At 33.4% G+C, this 20,792-nt stretch overlaps 1 protein-coding gene across 1 annotated transcript in view; it reads left to right on the forward strand.

Moving 5' to 3' along the window:
- PSPC1 (paraspeckle component 1) overlaps window positions 1–20,792 on the forward strand; it is a 61,038-nt gene that overhangs the window by 21,437 nt on the left and 18,809 nt on the right. The window contains exons 5-6 of the mRNA XM_020968807.2: window positions 9,130–9,214; window positions 11,115–11,220. Coding sequence (XP_020824466.2) covers window positions 9,130–9,214; window positions 11,115–11,220 — 191 coding nt within the window. The remainder of the gene's footprint in view (window positions 1–9,129; window positions 9,215–11,114; window positions 11,221–20,792) is intronic.

The following is a 20,792-nucleotide window of genomic DNA, read 5'->3' on the forward strand; positions in this document are numbered from 1 at the left end:
CTAGGGCTGAATAGAGTTTTTGAAATACAAAAGTACTCTAGAAAAGTAACTTTATATGAATGATTAGAAGGGGCTTTATGATGATGTGCTAACATTCTAATGGGATTTTGCCTTCTTATTTCATCTATGAAGGTTTGAGTTCAACCCATTCGCCTTCAAAGTAATGACATTTTTTATTAATAGCTTTTGTTTTAACATGGCTTAAAAGTTTTTCCTTTTTCTTTTCCCTCCCAGAGAACCCTCCCATATCACGGTATTGATTGTAATTATGTGCCTCTCTCTTGTACTTTTTTCCTTTTCCTCTGCTTCTTCCTCTTTACGAAGAAGGATGATGTGAGTGATATTTATGTGTTTCTGTGCTTCTACTCTTCTTCCTTTAACTTAAATACAATTTTAATTGTCCCTTCATGCCTCCAACTTGGTATTTTGTTTTACTTACAACTAATCTAACCCTTCTTTCTCCCTGTCTTGTCTGTACCTATTTTCTTTTGAGTTTAATGTATTTCTACACCAGACTCTTAATGTATGAGTATGTTCAACTGTCCTTTACTTCAGATGAAAGTGAGATTCATCCTTTCCTCTATATTTCCATATTTTTTTAATCTTAGATATTCCATTTTGTTGAGATGAACAACTTCCCCTTCCTTTTCCTTTGTTCCCTAGTATGTTTCTTTTTCTTTCCATTTATTTTTAATACTATCAAAAAGGATTATCACCCCTCTACTCTCCTCCCCATCTTATTTATTTCTCCTCTTTGACCCTTTAGGCTTCTAAAGGTACACTTATTTCTTCTACTCTTATTAGAATATAAGCCTGTCTTCGATGTATATATTCCCTTTGAATGCTCAAATGAATTTATCTTTCTAGTTTTCATTTCAAACTTAAACTAAATTTTGGTCTTTTCTAGCAGGAATTATAGATAAGCTTTATATAAGTCAACCTTAAAGCTCTTTGCATAGAATATTTTATTTGATTCTCACCATAACCTTGTGAACTAGATCCTGTTATTACCCTTATTTTGCTGGTAAATAAACTTATTCTCAGAGAAGTTAAGTTACTCGTGTCCAAAGCTGGATTCAAGGTCAGGTCTTCCTAAAGCTAAGCTTAGTGCTCTTTATACGTTGTAATACTTCAAAGAATGCTTGAAAGTTCTGTTAAAGATCTGGGCTTTTTTGAGGGGGAGCTAATTTTCTGGTTCTTAATTGCCCTTTGGTGGTCTATACAAGCATGGACTAAGAAATACTAAACTTAGCACGGTGAATCCAGGGAATTTTATGTGCTCCAGCTATCTCGATATGACTTGATTCCTGTCTGGTTTGTTTCCCTAATCCTCATTTGATCCTGCAGTCTCCTTAAGCTGTTCTCTTATCTCCTCAGTCAAATTAGTTAAAATACCTTTCCTACCCCCTTTGTCCCAACTTCTCTCAATCTCTTCTAATCCTATTACAAATTGGCTTCTAACTTCATTGCTCAATTGAAATAGCTCTTTCCAAAATTACGTTGTTCTCTTATGTATACCCACTCATCTCTGCGTTTTGTCATGTTACTCTCGCTTGGTTCTCCTGTCTGTCTCAGTCTTCGCTGGTTCATCTTCCGTATCATGCCTTCTGGCCTGTAGGTGTGTCTTAAGGTGATATCCTAGACTCTTCTCTTTCTTGCTGTACTCTTTCACTTAGTGACCTCATCAATTCCAAATGGGTATAGTTGTGTAATAATCTCTGATAATTATATCTATCCCTAGCCCTTTCCTAAGCTCCAGTCACACATCACCAGCTACCTTTTGGACCATTTCAACTGGTTGTCCTTTATGTATTTCAAATTTGACATGTCTAAAACAACTCATCTTTCCCCTTCAATCCACCCTTTTTAACCTCCCTAATAACTATGAAGGGTGCCACCACCATCCTTTTAAGTCATTCCGGATTGTAACTTTCTACTTATTCTTTTTTTTTTTTTAAAGGCAATTGGAGTTAAGTGACTTGCCCAGGGTCACAAAGCTAGTAAGTGTCAAGTGTTTTAGTCTGAGGCAGAATTTGAACTCAGGTCCTCCTGACTTCAGAGGCGGTGCTCTATCCACTGTGCCACCTAGCTGCCCCCCTTCTAATTATTCTTAACTGCCTATTCTCCCTTACCCCACATATTCAGTCCTTTGTCAAACTATGTTTTAACCCTCATGATATTTCTTACTTAAACCTTATGAATACTCTTATTTACACAATCACTGCCCTAGATTAGGCCTTTATCACTTGTTTCCAAGACTAGTGAGATAGTCTCCTAATTGGTTTTCTTACCATAGGTGTCTTCCTCATTTTGATCCATGTACATAGAATATTATTCAGAATGATAATCACATTGGAGTTGCTGGGCTCTTCACAGAGTTCTCTGTTGGTCACTGGCAGAGACACTTTAGTTCTACAATTCTCTTCATATTTTGCTAAGAGAACTGGATTTGGAGGTACAAAAGAGGTTTGAATCTTCTCTCTGCTATATAATTGCATGATCTTGAGCAGTCACAACTTCCTGTCCTCAGTTTATTTATCTTCAAAATGGGGCTAATATTTTCATTGCCTTGTTTACAGAGTGTTTTTGAGGAATATAATTTCCAAACCTTCAAAAGTGCTATTATACTTGTAAGCTGTTTTTCTTAAATTTCTTCCCAAGTTGAATTGCTTAAGTACTTATTTTTTATACTTGGGTGTCTTTTTCTTTAATATGTATTATTTAAATATTTGTTGTTTTATACTAGTTTTGTAATCACATTAAATAGAAGCATAAAATGAACTAAACAGTATGATTTCAAACATGCTGATATTTTGCAGTTCTTTTTTTTTTTTTTTTTAAGATGAGGCAATCGGGGTTAAGTGACTTGCCCAAGGTGACACATCTAGTATGTGTCGAGTGTTTGATCAGAGGCCGGATTTGAACTCAGGTCCTCCTGACTTCAGGGCCGGTGCTCTATCCACTGTGCCACTAAGCTGCCCTACAGCTCTTGTTTTTTAAGTGAGGTATTTGTAAAACACTTGTTAAACCTCAGAGTGCAATAAGAATACCAGCTGTTGTGTTAGTAATCATTTCAGCAAGCATTTTTTTAAAAATTAATTTATTTTCAGTTTTCAGAAATCACTTCCATAAGGTTTTGAGTTTTAAATTTTTCTCCCCTTCCCTCCTGCCCAAGACTGCATGAAGTCTGATGTAGGCTCTACATATACATTGCTTTTAAACATATTTTCACATTAGTCATGTTGTAAAGAAGAGTTAGAACCAGTAGGAGGAACCAGAAGAAAGAAGAAACAAAACAGAAGAGAAAAAAAGAACAAATAGTATGCTTTGATCTGCATTCAAATTCCAAAGTTGCTGTCTCTGGATATGGATAGCATTCATGAGACTTTTGGAGATGTCTTAGATCCTTGCATTGCTGAGAAGGGCTAAGTCTGTCAAAGTTAGTCATCGCACAGTGTGGCTGTCATTGTGTACAGTGTTCTCCTGGTTCTGCTCACTTCACTCAGCATCAGTCCATACAAGTCTTTCCAGGTTTTTCTGAAGTCTGCTTGCTTATCATTTCTTATAGCACAATCGTATTCCATTACATTCATACACCAAAATTTGTTCAGCCATTCCCCAGTTGATGGGCATCCCCTCAATTTCCAATTCTTTGCCCCCACTAAAAGAGCTGCTATAAATACTTTAGTACTTGTGGGTTCTCTTCCCGTTTTTATGATCTCTTTGGGATATAGCCCTAGAAGTAGTATTGCTGAGTCAAAAGGTATGTACATTTTTATAGCCCTTCGGGCATAGTTTCACATTGTTCTCCAAAATGGTTGGATCATTTCACAATTCCACCAACCATGTATTAGTGTTCCAATTTTCCCACATCTTCTCCAGCATTTATCGTTTTCCTGTTTGTCATGTTGGCCAATCTGATAGGTATGATGTAGTACCTCAGAGTTGTTTTGATTTGCATTTCTCTAATCAATAGTGATTTAGAGTAATTTTTCATATGACTATAGATTTTAATTTCTTCATCTGAAAACTGCCTGTTCATATCCTTTGGCTGTTTATCAATTTGGGAATGACTTAATTTGACTTAGTTCTCTATATATTTTAGAAATGAGGCCCTCATCAGAGACACTGTTTATAAAAATTCTTTAGCAGTTTTCTGCTTCCCTCCCAATCTTGGTTGCATTGGCTTTGTACAAAAACTTTTCAATTTGATATAATCAGAATTGTCCATTTTGCATTTTATAATGTTCTTTATCTCCTGTTCGGTCATGAATTCTTCTGTATGTGATGGGGATAAGCTAGAAGCATTTTCAATAAGATCGGGAGCGAAACAAGGATGGTCCATTATTACACTCTTGTTCAGTATAGTACTGAAAAGGTTAGCTTTAGCAATAAGAGAAGAAAAAGAAATTGAAGGTATTAGAATAGGGAAAGAAGAAACAAAGCTATCACTCTTTGCAGATGATATGATGATATACTTAGAAAATCCTGGAGAATCTAGTAAAAAATTACTTGAAATAATAAACAACTTTAGCAAAGTTGCAGGCTATAAAATAAACCCACTTAAACATCAGCATTTCTGTATATTACCACAAAGCCCAACAGCAAGAGCTAGAAAGAGAAATTCCATTTAAATTTACTGTAGACATAAAATATTTAGGAGTGTACCTGCCAAAACAAACCCAGGAAGTATATGAACACAATTACAAAACACTTCACACAAATAAAATTAGATCTAAATGATTGGAAAAACATCAGTTGCTCATGGGTAGGCCTAGCTAGTGTAATAAAAATGACAATTCTGCCTAAGCTTATTTACTTATTCAGTGACATACCAATCAAACTGCCAAAAATTATTTTATAGAGCTAGAAAAAGTAAGAAGAAGATTCATTTGGAATAACAAAAGGTCCAGGATAGTAAGGGAACTAATGAAAAGAAACTCAGGGGAGGATGGCCTAGCCATTCCAGATCTTAAAATTGTATTATAAAGCAGCAGTCATCAAAACTACTTGGTACTGGCTAAGAAACAGAGTGCTGAATCAGTGGACTAGATTAGGTATGCAAGACACAGTAGTCAGTAAGCATTATTAATCACCTACAATGTACCAGGGACTGTGCTAGATGATGAAAATACAAAAATAAAGCAGTCATTGCCTTGAAGGTGCTTGTATTCTATCAGAGAACAAACCTTGGGAGAAGGCACAATAGCTGGGGGAACCAGGAAAGACTTCCAGTAGAAGGCCGATGGGTATTCTTGTTGTGGTTTGTCCTTTGTATTGAAGAGGACCAAAATGATAGGACGATGTCCAGGTCAGTGTATGATGTGTCCAGCTGTGGATGATCATACCAATATGAGTTTGAAGAGCTTTATCTCAGGTCTGGTACAAATAGTCTGTATGACTGTTTGGAAGGGAGATCTCTCTAAATTTGTGCATCTCACGTTTCTTTTGAACTACTGCAATTCTCCTTTGTTCTACAGCAGAGCACCTTTGGTGTGGACATACCATGCTGGATGATTCTTTGCCGGTGTTTCCAATGTCACAATACCAGTGTTCTTCTGAGAGACCTTGATGGTGTCGTTATATTGCTTCCTCTAACCATCATGTGAGCTCCTGCCTTGTGTGAGTTCTCCATAAAATAGTCTTTTAGGAAAACTTAGGTTTGGCATCCGAACAGTGAGGCCAGCCCATTTGAGTTGTGCTTTCTGCAGTTGGGTTTGAGTGCTTGGCAATTCAGCTAGTGTGAAAGGATTTCAGAGCAACTGAAGTTTGAGTAATGGTGTGACTTGATTAGATCTCTGCTTTAGGAAAATCACCTTGGCACCTATGTGTAGGATGGATTGTAGAGGGAAGAGACTCCAAATAGAGAAACTGAGTAGGATACTGTTGTTGTAGTCCATGATGGCTCACCAGCCCTTAGGTTATGAGGGCCTTGAACTAGGCTAGTGGTTATGTGAGTGGAAATAAGTGATGAGAGAGAAACTGTAGACTTTGAATCCACAACATTTAGAATTTGATTTGGTATGTGAAGTGAGATAGCTAGGTGGCTTAGTGGATAGAGTGCTGTGCCTGGAGTCAGGAAGACCCGAGTTCAAATCCACTATCAGACACTACTACCTGTGTGCACCTGAGCACGTCACTTAACCCCGTTTGCCTCAGTTTCCTCATCTGTAAAAATAAGCTTGAGAAAGAAATGGCATACCACTCCAATATCTTTGCCGAGAATACCTCAACTGGGATTAACAAGAGTTGGGCACAATTGAAATGACTCAACAACAAATGATAAATATCAGTGGATTCATTAGAAGTTACTTTTTGTAAACGCTATCTTGTTTTTAGTCATCAGTGCAGAGAAAAATCCTTATTGTTAGGTAGTAAAATTCCTGATTCTATTAAGTTTGTCATCGTTGTGAATGTTTGCAATTTCCTCATTTTGAGGAAAAATTTATTTTGTTTTCATGAATTAATAATACCTTTTAAGCATTTTGAATAAACCAAACTTGTCTGTTTCAAAGCATTCTGTTAGAACATTTGAAACTTATAGGTTATTTTTAGGCTTTATAGTTAACTGTCTCATGTTGATATACTTAGCAAACTCCCAAAATAGGATTGAAAAACAAGGTACTATTTAAGTAAATTTTGAATTCATATGGATAGTTTGTATAATTAATTAAAAGTATAAAAACTTACTAGTTTAGTTATTAAGTGAATGTCAAAGTTAAATGAGTTTGTCTTATACCAGGTTTATTTATGCCAAATCATTCCTCTGTATTATTGTATTATCTAATCATGAGGTGATTATTTTGGGATAACTTTTTATTTCTGCTTATAGAGAAAAGTCTTGATTAAATGTGAAAAGGAAGAAAAAATATCCTTTATATGATGCATTTTATACATAAGAAGAATTTAAAAATTGTACTATTTTTGGTTTTATACCTCTTGCATTTCAACCTGTATCCCTTATTTCCTCTTCCAAGTAGTCATTGCTTATAACAAAAATTTTTGAGAGAAAAGTTTATCCAAACCAGTCGACACATCAAAAAGTTCTGACTTTTGTGTTTTGCAAAGGTTGAGGGATAGAGGAAGATATCTTAAATTTCAGTAAACAAGTATTTATTAAATGTGTGCCAAGCACTAGAGATAGAAATATAAAACATGATTCCCTGTCATCATGGAGCTTACATTCTAATGGTGGAGATAATGTGTAAACAACTAGTTAGTTAAGCACGTGCACACGCACACGCTCACTCTTGAGAAGGCAAGGCATTAGTATCTGGTGGGACAGGAAGGAGGAACCAGGAATTACATAGAAGATGATACATACAGTGTATAGATGGATTAGAGTAAGAGGAATGGATAGAGAAGAAAAGGCGTTAGTGGCTAAGGTGATGGAAATAGGTGAAATTTGAGCTGAATCTTGAAGGAAGTCAAAGAAGCTTAAGAGTCAGAGGTGAGAAGGAAGAACATTCCTAGTATGAGGGAAAATGAGTTGCCAAGGCATGAAAACTGGAAATGGGGTGTAATGTTTGAGGAAATGCAAGTAGGCCAGCATTCTTGTGATGAACATATGGAGGAGAGAGGAAACTATGAGAATTCGTCTCTTTTTTGGGTCCGAGCTTCTTTGTAATTTCACAGCTTTCACGTTCAGTTGTTTTGTGGTGTATGTCTCTCCATTTAAGTTTTTCTGTTACATTTGTATACCATAGTTTGTTTTGCCATACCTCATTTGATGGGCATCTACTTTGTTTCCAGTTCTTTGCTATCACAAAAAAATGCTGATAAAAATATTTTGGTGTATATGAAACCTTTTTGTCAATATACTAGGGGTATATCCTAACATTGGACTCAGGATCAAGGTGAATGAACATTTTAGTCACTTTATTTACCTAATTCCAAAAATTGTTTTCCATAATGGTTCTATTAATCCACAACTCCACCAAGAATATGTTGGTGTACCTGTCTTTTCATAATCCCTCCAACACTAACTATTTTATCTTTTGTCGTCTTGGCCAGTTTGCCAAATGTGAGGTGAAACCTCGGAATTATTTTGTTTTGCATTACTTAATTAGTGATTTGGAACATTTTTATATGGTTGTTAACAGTTTGCACTTCTTCTTTTGAAAAGTGTTTATATTCTTTGACTTTCGTTATTGGGAAATGGCTTTTGGATTTATGTCTCTATAAATCTTGGATATATAAACTATTAGATGGTAAGGTAAGTTTAAGGGATCCAGTCAGAAAGATGGATGTTTAAAAAGTATTTTCTTTTTCATTTATGGTAGGATAGTTTTCAGTGACAAGGTCAGTTTGGTTGGCTAGTATATGATCTTTTGTGGAAGTGAGGAACACTGATGTTTTCTCTCTACCTACGGGGCCCATATATTTAAAACCATTTCTAGTCTTAAGGAATTTTATAAAGAAAACAGACTGTTAATGAATGAAAATTTTCTTATCATTATGTTTTATAGAAAGCATAGATAAATTTTACTAAAATAATAATTTTGGAATCAATAGTTGTCACTTTTTTTTGGTTTCTCTTTCCTTTGGAGGTCAGTTCTAAAATATTGCATTCATTATCTTCTTGGATAGTAGATTTTTTCCCTTACTTTCCTAACTTGATATCTTTGGCTAGGGTACTCAGTTAATGAGTAAGTCACAGAAGGGAATTATCAAAATTAATCACTTTAATATTAAATTTGAAATTAATTTAAAAGTAATGTTTCTGGGCCCACTTAAATATAAAAGTAAAATAAATGAAATTGGACTTAAAAACTTTAGGAAGTCATCCAGCCCTATTATTGATTTGACAAAAAACAGTTATATGTGAGACAAATATGATTGAATCTTAAAGCTGATTAGAGTTGAGATACAATGCAGGTTTAGCTATTGGAGAGGAAAACTTTACTAAAGGACTTCTGGTAAGGTTTTACTGAGTTTCTGCTTTGTGCAGAGCATCATACTGACAAAAATGGAACAAGAGTGAAGTTTGTATCATAATTTTTTTTAAAATTTGAGTTGCTTATTCTAGTTCTTTTGAATGTGAAAACTGATTTTATACAATTATATTGATTTTATCATCCCTTCTTGACTGCACATAATTGATATAATTTTAAAATTAATATTTTATAGATCTTATGAGGCGCCAAGAAGAACTGAGGCGTTTGGAAGAACTTCGAAATCAAGAGCTTCAGAAACGCAAGCAAATACAGTTAAGGTAAATGGTGATTTTTTTTTTAAACAAATGAATTACTACTTCAGCATAATATTTGAACTTTAAAATATGCTTGAATATTTTTAGAAATAAAAATACTGTGTAAAACCTTGCAAAATTTGGGGAAAGTAATGGTTTAATGCATAAAAGAATTGTGTAGATAGTACTGAGGGCTGTTCTTGATTCATTTGCTGGCTCGAGAGAAGTAAAAAATAAGTGATAAGGATGAGATTCTCAACATCTGTTCATGTTTATGAATTGAGTAATTTCCCAGGTCTTTGAATTAAAACTTTAACATAATTTTTTTCTTTGTGTTATGACAAATGATGTGTATGAAATGTGTGTGAAACTGCTTTCTAAGACTTAAAAATATCGTAGGAACATTGGCTGTTAAATCATCAAGTTATGTATTGGAAAGATTTAAAGGTATTTTAATATCTCTTTGAGTACATTAGCTTTTCAAGGAAATTGATAAAGGCTGCATTTGATTGTATTTAATACACATTTGTTTTCACTGATGACAGAAATAAATAATACTTGTTCCCTGATGTCATAGTAATATCTTAGAAGTTTTTATGGGCAGTTGTGATGTAAGATTGAATATATTAAGTACCATTAGGCAAAAAAAAAATGTTTTGACAGTTGAAAGGACAGGTAGGCAGGGGAGAAAGAAGAGAAATACTTAGGCAAAGGCATATCGGTATAGAAAGCACAGCTCTGTTTTACTTCGTTTTAGGCTTTTAATTCTTAGAATCTCGTGATGGAACATGTCTATAATCAATCTTAAACTATATTTGCTTGCTACATTTCCCTTAGGTCACTGTATTGGTATGTGGTAGTTCTTTCACTTTACCCTCTACAACCTTGCAGTCTTTTCCCATCTGCTTCTTCATTCATGTCATGTATTGTGAAATACTTGAAAGATTATCTTAGTAAGTGGTTGATTGCTTCTGTAATATACGCATCACATATAAAATCCAACTTTCAAGTTTAACCAAATACATGGAAGGAAATTTTTAGTTGATTGCTATTATGATGGAAGAAGACATGCTTGTTCCTGCATATGATTGAAGTCGTGTTGTATTCGTCTACTCCAAAAGAATGTTCTCCAGGAATTATATGGTTGGTTTTCCTTATCTGATGTGACTAGTCCTTAGCATTCACAGCAGTGACCTTAGTCTGATACCTTTCTACATTCTTTTTAGATGATGTAGTTTTGGCATTTATAGGGAGTCAATTAGCATAAACAGACATGTCAGTAATTTTTTAAAAATCACATGATAGTAGCCATGATAGGTGCTATGACAAAAGAACACATGTGTTTTTGCTAAAAATCTCAAAAGCAAAGATCTGGAAAAGGACCTACTTAAAATTATCACAATCAAATATCTTAATACCCAGAGCTAATGTTATTTCAAATGGAAAAACACTAAGTTTCTAATGTAAGTACTGAGGGGAAAACTCTTTGCTTTTATTTCCCAGAGAACTAGAATTCCTAGCTAGTTGATAATGGGGAAGAGAGGAATGATTGCAAAGATATGGAAATGTGGCATAAACCTTCAACACTGATTATTTTAGTTATGAGGGAGAGGACAGAGTTAAAGATACTGTTAAATTTGGTGTGAGTATTGGGGTCTGTTGGTGGTAAAAAAAAAAGACATTTTTGAGGAATTGAGAGTGAGGAAAAGAAGTGTGTGTGTTTTCCACATTCAGTTGTGGGCATGCCATTTTTTCTTATAAGTAGAGGCTATTTATTTACTACTTCTGTGCTTAATGAGTTTGAGTCACCAGAGTAAAGGAATACATGCCAAGTAATAGAGTTGCTACGAGATGTAGTAGTCAGATAAAATGTTACATCATGAGATAGAATTCACAGTATTAAGAGATTAATGAATCCCTTTAGACATGAAGAAGAACATCGTCGTCGTGAAGAAGAGATGATACGTCATAGAGAACAAGAGGAACTTCGAAGACAGCAAGAAGGATTTAAACCAAACTATTTGGAAAATGTAAGTAGGATATTAGTTAATTAAAATGGTAATCTTCAGCAGACAGGGAGATAACACCTGATTTATTCCTTGAATAGGTATTTCTTTATAGCGAGAAGTAAATTTTCTTTCCAGTGTTCTCACCTCAATGAAAATACTTTTATGAGGGTGGTGTCCTATTTATTATGCATTTCTTTTCATGACTTCTTTATTTCTGTTACTAGTTGGATTTACAGCATCTTACTGATTTCTATTATAATTAGTATTCATCCTTATGTAATTGTGCAGAGTCCCTCTTTTCTACTTGCTTTGTCTGTTACTTACCAGACATAATGTGGATGAAAAGTCCTTTTTTGGCTGCTCTACTCAACAATTTTTGAAGGTTTTTCTGCGACAGAATTTAATATGAATTAAAAATGATTAAATACATTGTTTTATATTTTGACAACTTCAAGCTACCCTTTGTATTTTAAAATCGAAATTATTCCACACATTGCTAATTTGATAGAAATAAATTTTAGGAGTTTTAAATGAATATAATATTGGCTGTATCATGATTTGAAGACTTTGCTAATGGACTATGTAAATTTAAAGGCAGCTTGGGGCTCTTTGCAGCTAAATATATAGTTAATGTCTTAACAGTTTAGCTTCTTTTTAAGTCCATGTTATTCAACTGAGGTAACATTTTGATACTTTTACAGGTTTTTTTATCGTGTTTTTAAAAAATATACAGCATTTGTGAAGAGGAAGCTTTTAAAATATATAATTTGTTAGATTTTTCAAATTTTTACTTTCGGTTCGTGTAAGGATAAAACGCAAACTCGTATGGTTAAGTGGTTACTTTTAATAATTTTAAATCAAAGTAAAGATAATAATAATGTAGGAAATGGTACTTTTTTGTTAATTTTTCAAAATTACAGTTTGGAAAAATGAGTGCTACCCTTTGAGTCAAACCTAAAATAGTCAGCCATAAATCACTTAAAGTATGATTGATACTTGATATGTATCATTTTATCTTGTTGTTTTTCTTGAATCCTATCTTAAGGTGTTTCAGAAGTGATAACATCAGTTAAGTTTGTCTGTATTGACAGTAAGTGATAGTTTTGAGGATATTATTCAGCAGTGGAAAAAGGATGTCAAAACAGTATTTGAATGTTATCTAAGAATAGAAAGCAATGGTATAAATAGTATTTATATCATATGCTTTGAACTAATGTTAATTTATTCAGCTTTAAGCTGACTCAATGTATTATGACTTTAAATCAATAGAATCTAGAATTCTAAAAATAATTCCATACTTAAAATTTCTGGCTAATGTCAATGTTTGCAAATAATACCTTATTTCAAAGGGGTTATTGTTTTGATGTTTTGCTAAAACAATGTAGTTAAATGAGGAAATAGCTTTGCATTTTAAACATTGTTTTAAGATTGAAAAAACATGAATTATCCTATTTTGAAGTATTACAGCATGGTAATTTAAATATTTTAAACTCTTACAAGGTATTAACTATCACTTCTATTTTAAAAAAAGATTTCCCTATACAGACATTTAAATAGTGATTCTCTTCTAGAACTCATATTCAGTTTACTGTTTTGCATGTTAGCATAATTTTGCATTATGTGCCTTTGTGTAGCATATACATTCATGAAAACAGACTTTTAGAAGAACCATATTCACTTTAGCCTCATTCATTTTCTTGGCTAAAACGGCTTCATTTGTGAGTATGTATAAATATGCAATCATGCATAATCAGCCATTGAAATGTGTAAAATAACATTCACATAAATTTTTCTGATCTTAAATTTTCTGACTAAAGCAGTATTTTCTGTAGTTTATAATTTAATTTTAATGCTATGACATTAGAATTAAATAGAAAATTATGTTCTTAATTTTTTTATATTATTAAAAGTGAATATTTAACTTCGTGTGTATCACTAAAGTGGTTTTTCTCTGCCTGGTACCATTACCTTTTGAATGGAGAGTATTTTCCATAGCTAATAATAATTATGACATCTTCCAGATTGCTTACCAAGATAAAGATATGTGGTTACAATTTTTATATCTACTGTTGACTCATTATAGAAGAATTGTATTTGAAAAGTACTGGCAAATGTTTTGAATGATTTTGTTTTTTAAAACTTGAAAGTAGGCCCTCATGTGCTATCTTGTTTCTTCATTGTTCAGTTTTAAAAGGAGAGGAACCAAATGGTAAGTTCTCAGATTGAGTTAAAACCTCCGGGCTTAGGCGTTTTGTTTTTGTATAATAAGCTTCTTTCCTTTTTTAAAAATTCGTAACTTGTTCCTTTCGTAAAGTGGTACTTTATACTTTGATTTGTATTCTGTGGTGCAAACATCTATAAATTGTTACTTGTGGTATTAAACTTTCTCCATTGCTATAAGCTTTTTCACAAAATATATAAATAACTGAAGCCTAATTTCTTACAGGAACCATCTGTCTTTCTAACTTGCTTAGTTTTTTTCCTTTTGAGGGACAAAAAAAATCCTCATGTTTTACCCCCCAAAAAATTTTTTTGATGACCTCCAGTGTTGGTATTAAAGCCACTGTTTGATGTTTCTCAGTGACTATGTTTTAAAGATTTGAATGAGGTCTCAAAGATAACTTAAGAGTCGTATTCCTAAGTTATAATTCATATTTTAAATTTTCTTATGACCCAAGGATGTGTCCAAGGTTTTAGCTCTTAAATGTAAACATCTTTAGGAATTATATGTAAAACATCTTCTCAATTTCTCTTGGACAAAAAAAAAACCCACAACATAATCCTAGGTTTCATGGTGTTTGCTCAGTGATGAGAATTATTTTTCCTATTTTATATTCTCTGACAACTTTTCCCACAGTGATGAATGAATTGAATCAGATTTCTAATTAAGTTTTACTAGGTTCATATGATTTGCTCATTTTGCAAAAATGCAGGCATTTTGTAAGTGTGAGGTTTTTTAAAGAATGGCTTCCTGCTACGTTAATCTTGTGATGTACTAAATATATTACATGCTTGTTTATACACAGTGTGTTTGAAGCATTGAACCTATTTGGAAACTGAGAGTGTTTAGGTAGGAATTATGGGAAGACATAAGGGAAAAAAGGCAAATAAAGGCATTTTGATCATGGGAAATGAGCATTCTTGTAGTGCCTTTTCAATTGGCAAAAGTAACGTTAGCAAAAGCCACATTAACAATGAAGATAATATACTTGTAAATTAGCATTTTTACACGAAATGCCAGGATTATATGGATGGCGGTGTGGTGCTTCAATTAAAAGAAGGTGGAGGGAGTAAGGATAATTTATTTTTGACATGATATAAAAGCTTGTGATGGAGATACTCCTAGCATTTGTTTTTCAGCAGTGAAGAGAATATTAACTCATTTTCAATTTACAAGTATCTATGTTTTAAAGTTAAGTTTCTTTTTGAGGTTCTGGCCCTATATGTTGGTAAGAGAGCAAATCCATTTATAAGTGCCTGTGCACCACTCATCATAAATATTGCTTCATCTGAAATTATACGTTAATTGGAAGAAATCACCATATTTCTTTCTTTATGTGGACAGTTCACAGTTTAAATTAGTAGCTATTTTTATAAATCTTCTAACCTATATTATTGGTCATCTTTGGAGAAAATTTGAAAAAACCTTCTGGCATAATAGTCTTTTATGTCCTATTATGTCATTGAAGATTGTCAAGAACTAATTAAATATATACTGGAATGAGCACCAATTGGACTTTTTTCTTCTGCATTGTTAATTATTTGTCAGATAACAATTGTGTTTTAGATGTTAATTCTTCAACAATCTAGTTTCATTGATTTTGGCATAATTTCCCATCAGCCCTATCTTTAGAAATTTCATTGTTCCCCTACCACTCATCCCCTCAAAAAATCCATCCCTTTGTAGTTAATTTTTATGGATTAATGGAAATTCTCAAATGATAGTGATCATGGAACAACAGGAAACGTAAACCATATCAGGACCTGTATTTTTCTAAAGTTTGTTGTCATAACATAGACTTTCCACATATGCTTTGAGAGCTCAGTCTCTCTGTCATAGTGAGTTAGTCATTGGAATAGAATTTAAATAGAGGTATGCTAGGTATTAAGGGTAAGTATTTTTTGATGGTTTACTTACATATGAAACATGACTGAAGCATAATATCATTTTCATTGTTTATTGTTTCTGGTATGCATATACTTAAAGCATTTTCCCTTTGAATTTTAGAGCAGGAAACATTTTTAAAGGGATTGTTGTAGAGACACAAATAGCAATTTGACTTCAAACATAACTTGCTTAAAAATTGCCTTTGAGAACATCTTCACCTTTAATTTTCTATACAATTTGAAACGTTGAGCATTGAGGACAAATGGTAAAGCAGTCTTCTTTTAGAGGTGTTGTGTCAAAACTGTTTTTAGAGGTTCTTAACTGAGTTTATTGTAGGTTTCTATCCTGAATTTGTAATTTGTGGCAAATAAACTTCAGTTCGATGTGTAAAAATTCAAACTAATTCTTGGAAATGAGATCAAAATGAGAAGCTGAGCACTGAGCCTTAATTGTTATTGTAATTAGTCTCAATATTCCTGTCATAATAGTCATTGAGATCCCAAGGTGCTAGTCAAAATGGATGGTATTGCTACAAGACAAATTTAGGTGGTGGATGGGTCGAAAAGTGGTGACATAACAAAATAGAATTGTTGCCTTGTACAGTTTTGGTCCTATGATCCCTCTACCTCTTAAAAAGTGTTTTTGTTTTTGCTGTAGTTTTAAATACATACACATATATACATATGTATGTATGTACATGCATACATATATACACACACCTACCTATATACATAGGTAGGTGTGTGTATATATATTGATTTCTTGTAATACAGTTTGATTTCTCATGAAATGCCTTTCACATGTTAATATTGATTTAGGGGGAAAAAAATCCAAAATAGTGGAGTCCAAATATATCCTTTCCTTTATTCTCAAGTTTTTTTACTGGTAGAATATCTGTTGCTGGTTTTTGAAATTCTTAATGATGTCATCTGTCTAACTATATACCTTAACATAAACAGGATTTTTATTTAGTCTTAACAGGAGCTGTGAGAAAAGGACTTCTTTGACACAATAATTACCTCCTTTCAGGCAAGAGATGAATCATCAAATTTGTGAGAGAGCTGTACTTTACTCCTGTGGTCAGCAGTAATCCTAACCACTTTTAGTTTGGGTTGGGCAACATGGTTGAAGCATTGATAGACCTTTACATTTGTGGCTTCATTTGCTTGAAGTGTGTGATTTCAGAGCACCAAAAATGTCTTTTTCCCTATCTCTGGTTCTTTTGATAACTTATTCAACTAGTCCTAACTTCATAGTAATTTCTACATATTAAGAATTTAGGAAGACAAATGACTAGTTTCTGGGTATTGTGAAGCTCATCATCATAGAAATAGAATTAGGAATATTTAAATTTTGGGAATGTTAATTTGTTAAACGAGAGGATATATGTGTTGAAGATTAAGAGACTTTAGTTAGATTCTATACTTGTTGATGGATTTGGGAGCACTGTGGGAAAGAAACCAAATAGAAACAATGGAAAATGCTTTTCCTTTTTTTTCCTTTTTCCTAATTATTTAATTAATCAATTGATTGATTTTTAGCTTTCAACATTCATTTCCATAAAATTTTGAGTTCTAAATTTTCTCCCCCTCTTTCCCCACCTCCCTCCCCAAGATGGTATACAATCTGATATGGGCTGTACATAGACATTCATATTGAACATATTTTTACATTAGTCATGTTGTAAAGAAGGATTAGATCCAATGTGAGGAACCATGACAAAGAAGAAAGAAACAAAAAAAAAGAGAGCAAATAGTATGCTTTGATCTGCATTCTGACTCTGTAGTTCTTTTTCTGGATGTGGATAGCAAAAAATGCTCATCTTCTATATAATGTAGTAGAAAAAATGTAATTAGAAGTCCTGGACTTTTGGCTTTCTACTTAGTAATTATTTGACTTGGGCTAGTGATTTAATGTCTCCTGTTTTTCTCTTCATCATTTTGTAAAATGAAGTGGTAGGAATAAGTCATCTCAGTTCCATTTCAATTCTCAATTTTCTGATCCCATTAAATAGCGGACAGCACTGAATCTCACCTTGGCAAGAGAATTAAAGGGGTGTACTTCCAGTTTCTTTAATTCTTGTGGGTGGTACCCAGGCTAGTTGCTTTATATAATGATGGTGATGACAACAATAATAAAAATACAGTTGATTGGACCTTGTTCTGTGCTCTAACTTGTAAAAGCTTAAGGAAGATACTGAAAGAAACAGAATGAGAAGCCTAGACAATTTTCAAACTCATTAGGTGTGTTGCCTGTAATCCAGCTATCTAGAAGACTGAGGCTAAAAGCTCTCTTGAGGTGCAGTGGACTGTGCTGATCATGTGTCTAAACTAAGTTCAGCGTCATTGTGGTGAGTCTGTGTGACTGGGCTGTCCGTCACATTTCCTTCTGAGTGGCCCTTATACTTCTGCCTTGGGTGAGATGGGGAAACCTAGTTGTAAAAGGTTAAATTCAACATAAATATTTTCCCAAGATTAAAAAAAAAAGATTAATTTTTTATGCCCTTTATTAGTCATCCATTTGACTCTGTGGTAAAAGTCTTTAAGGCTTGATTACTTGACTTTACAAGATATGATTATATTATCTTCTGTACTGTTTAAAAAAATTTATAGTTCCAGGAAGAAAAATTCTTAGGAATAATCATTACACTTTTCTACCTTTCTCATTCTGCTTCTAACCTTATATCTTATTTGGTCAGAATTCTCTCCTACTCCTCCACTCCACAGCACTCATAGCACAAAATCATTCTAATGGCCCTTGGTAGTTTAAATGAAATATATTATATCTTTACAGTTGGGGTTTAGCTTTATTTATTTATGATCTGCATTGCAGGTTACCTCTTACAGGCTTTATAAAGGATCAGAAAGGCAGCATGGTATAGTGCAAAGAATGCTGTAGTTGGACACAGGCCGGAGAGATTTGTGTCTCCTGACACTTAATTTCTTTGTGACCATGGATAAATCAAATAATCACATAACTTCTTGTTCCTTGGTTTTGTCATCTGTAAAATAAGATAATACCAGCCAAGTGTGTAGCTCACAAGTTGATTCTTAGAATAGATCATTCAAAAAGCTAAACATTTTCTACGTGCCAGATACTGTTAAGTATTTGGGATGCATTTAGAAAGAGTGAAATAATTCATATTCTTATTATAGAGCTTGAGAAAGTATGTAAAACTCATTGTAAGTCTTGAAATGATACATAACAGTTAAATATTAGAAATCTGATTATGTTATTTCTGGAGCTTTTTTAATTTTTTCTTTTTTTTTCTATTAATTGGATCAGTGACATTAAAAATCAGTTTGCGTGTCACCTTGGCATTAATGGTGTAAACTCTTGATGAAGACATAGTCAATGTCTAGATTCAAGCAACAGTCATCAGTAGATTAGTGGTTTTAGTGAATAAATTCATGCAGGATTACTAAAATCTGCTAAACTTTTTTTCAGTGGCTTTTTTTTTGTATTTTATTTTCTCCCCAGTTACATGTAAAAAATAATTTTTGACATTTATTTTTATAACTTTGAGTTGCAAGTTCTGTCTCTTTCATCTCCACCCCACATTGAGAAGGCAAGCAGTTCAATATAGGTTGTACATGTGTAGTCATGTAAAACACTTCCATAGTAGTCATGTTGTGAAAGACTAACTATATTTGCCTCCATCCTATCCCACCTCCTGTTTATTCTACTCTTTCCTTTCGCCCTGTTCCTCCTCAAAAGTATTTGCTTCTGATTACCCCCTCCCCCAATCTACCCTCCCTTCTGTCCCTTCACTTCTACTTTCCTGTAGGGTAAGATAAATTTCTATACCCAATTGAGTGTGGATGTGTATGTTTTTCCTTCTTTAAGCCAATTCTGATGAGAGTAAGGTTCACTCATTCCTTCTCACCTCCCCCTCCTTCCCTTTGACTGTAAAAGCTTTTTCTTGCCTCTTTTATGTGAGATAATTTACCCCATTCTACCTCTCCCTTTCTCTTTCTCCCAGTACATTCCTCTCTCACCCCTCTCAGTACATTCCTCTCACCCCTTCTGGAGCTTTTAATGACAATTCTGAATGACAAAATGGATCCAAGACCATTTGGAGCTATATTTAAGGCACACCAACAAGGACTAAAGGATAGGTAATAAATTTATGACATTTTACTTGAAAACAAGACTTGTATAAAAAGTGTCTGATTTATAGCTTAATATGACTATAAGACTGGAGCACATTTTACTGGAGTTAATTTTATTGGAGTAAATTTTTCATCAAATTGGAAATGGTGTGATTACATTAATGTATTAGACTTTTACTTTCTGTTATCAAATAGTTAAAATAACTCAGAAGACCCTTGTTATCCCCTTACATGTGCCAGAAATTAATTAAAATTACTGCTATAATAAAAGGTGTCTAGACTTTAAAAAAAACAAAACTCTTTAAGTGGGAAGCTTGATAAAATAGAATTACTAATAGATATTTGTATGTTTATTAAAAGTAGAAAGAAATTGGTGGGAGCTAGAATAGTTGGAGAGGTTTCATGAAGAAGTTAATAACTTAGATATTGAATGAAATATGTTTTGCAGAAGCCTAGTGAGGAAGGAAGTTAGAGATAGAACAGTGGTATTTGCAATGGCATAGAGGGAAGAAATAATTAGATACCATAGTTTGAAGAAACTGAGGAGTCTAGTTTTATTGGAATACATATTTTGTTTTCCAAGGTAGTGCAGATGGCTGTTTTGTAGGGGGATGAATTATTGAAGGATTTAAAATTTAGAAGAATTTGAACTTGATGCAGTTTATTTACGATAATGAGTTTAACAGTACTATATAAAAGGAAACTACCAGGACTGTTTTAACAGTGTAAACCTTAATAATCAGTTACTTTGGAAATTCATTTGTATTTTAGTGTTAGGCCCTTTAGACCTTATTTCTACCTGCTTATGGAGTGAATAAGCAATATGATTTCAGTTGAGTAGTGTGCTAAGAGTCCTAGGAGAACCTTGGTTCTAGTCCTACCTGGGCATTTCATTAGTTGGCGAAGCTGATTGAATTCTGTGAACCTATATCTCCTGTATGGACTCTTGATAGGATTTTGGAGGTAGAGAAAAAAAAGGAAATTCTATGAGATTTTGGTTCATTTTTAATTCTCTTCCTTTTTTGTCCAGTGATCTCCCTTTCACTTTATTTTAAACTCTGAATCACAAGAACTTTGTTAGACTTAAGAAAAAGTTTTTGCACATTTAAGTTATTTTTTGCCTTACTTAACTCCTGATTATAGCTGTTGAATGAATCTAATATTTCTGTGATATGTGAATATATTTATAAGGAAGAAGTTAAATATTGTCTTGGAAGGGACTTAATTGGATATAATATTAATTTATCTGAGAGTGTAGTATCAGTAATATAGCCAGTTAAGGTTTAGAACTTTAGAAGAAAGAACTTGATTTAGAACTTGTGAAGTTTCTTCAGTAAAAGCTAGGATAGATGTAGCTGAGTTAAATGATGTAT

Source organism: Phascolarctos cinereus, unplaced genomic scaffold, assembly GCF_003287225.1.
Source record: "Phascolarctos cinereus isolate Bilbo 61053 unplaced genomic scaffold, phaCin_HiC Scaffold_726;HRSCAF=1367, whole genome shotgun sequence".
NCBI classification, from domain to species: domain Eukaryota; kingdom Metazoa; phylum Chordata; class Mammalia; order Diprotodontia; family Phascolarctidae; genus Phascolarctos; species Phascolarctos cinereus.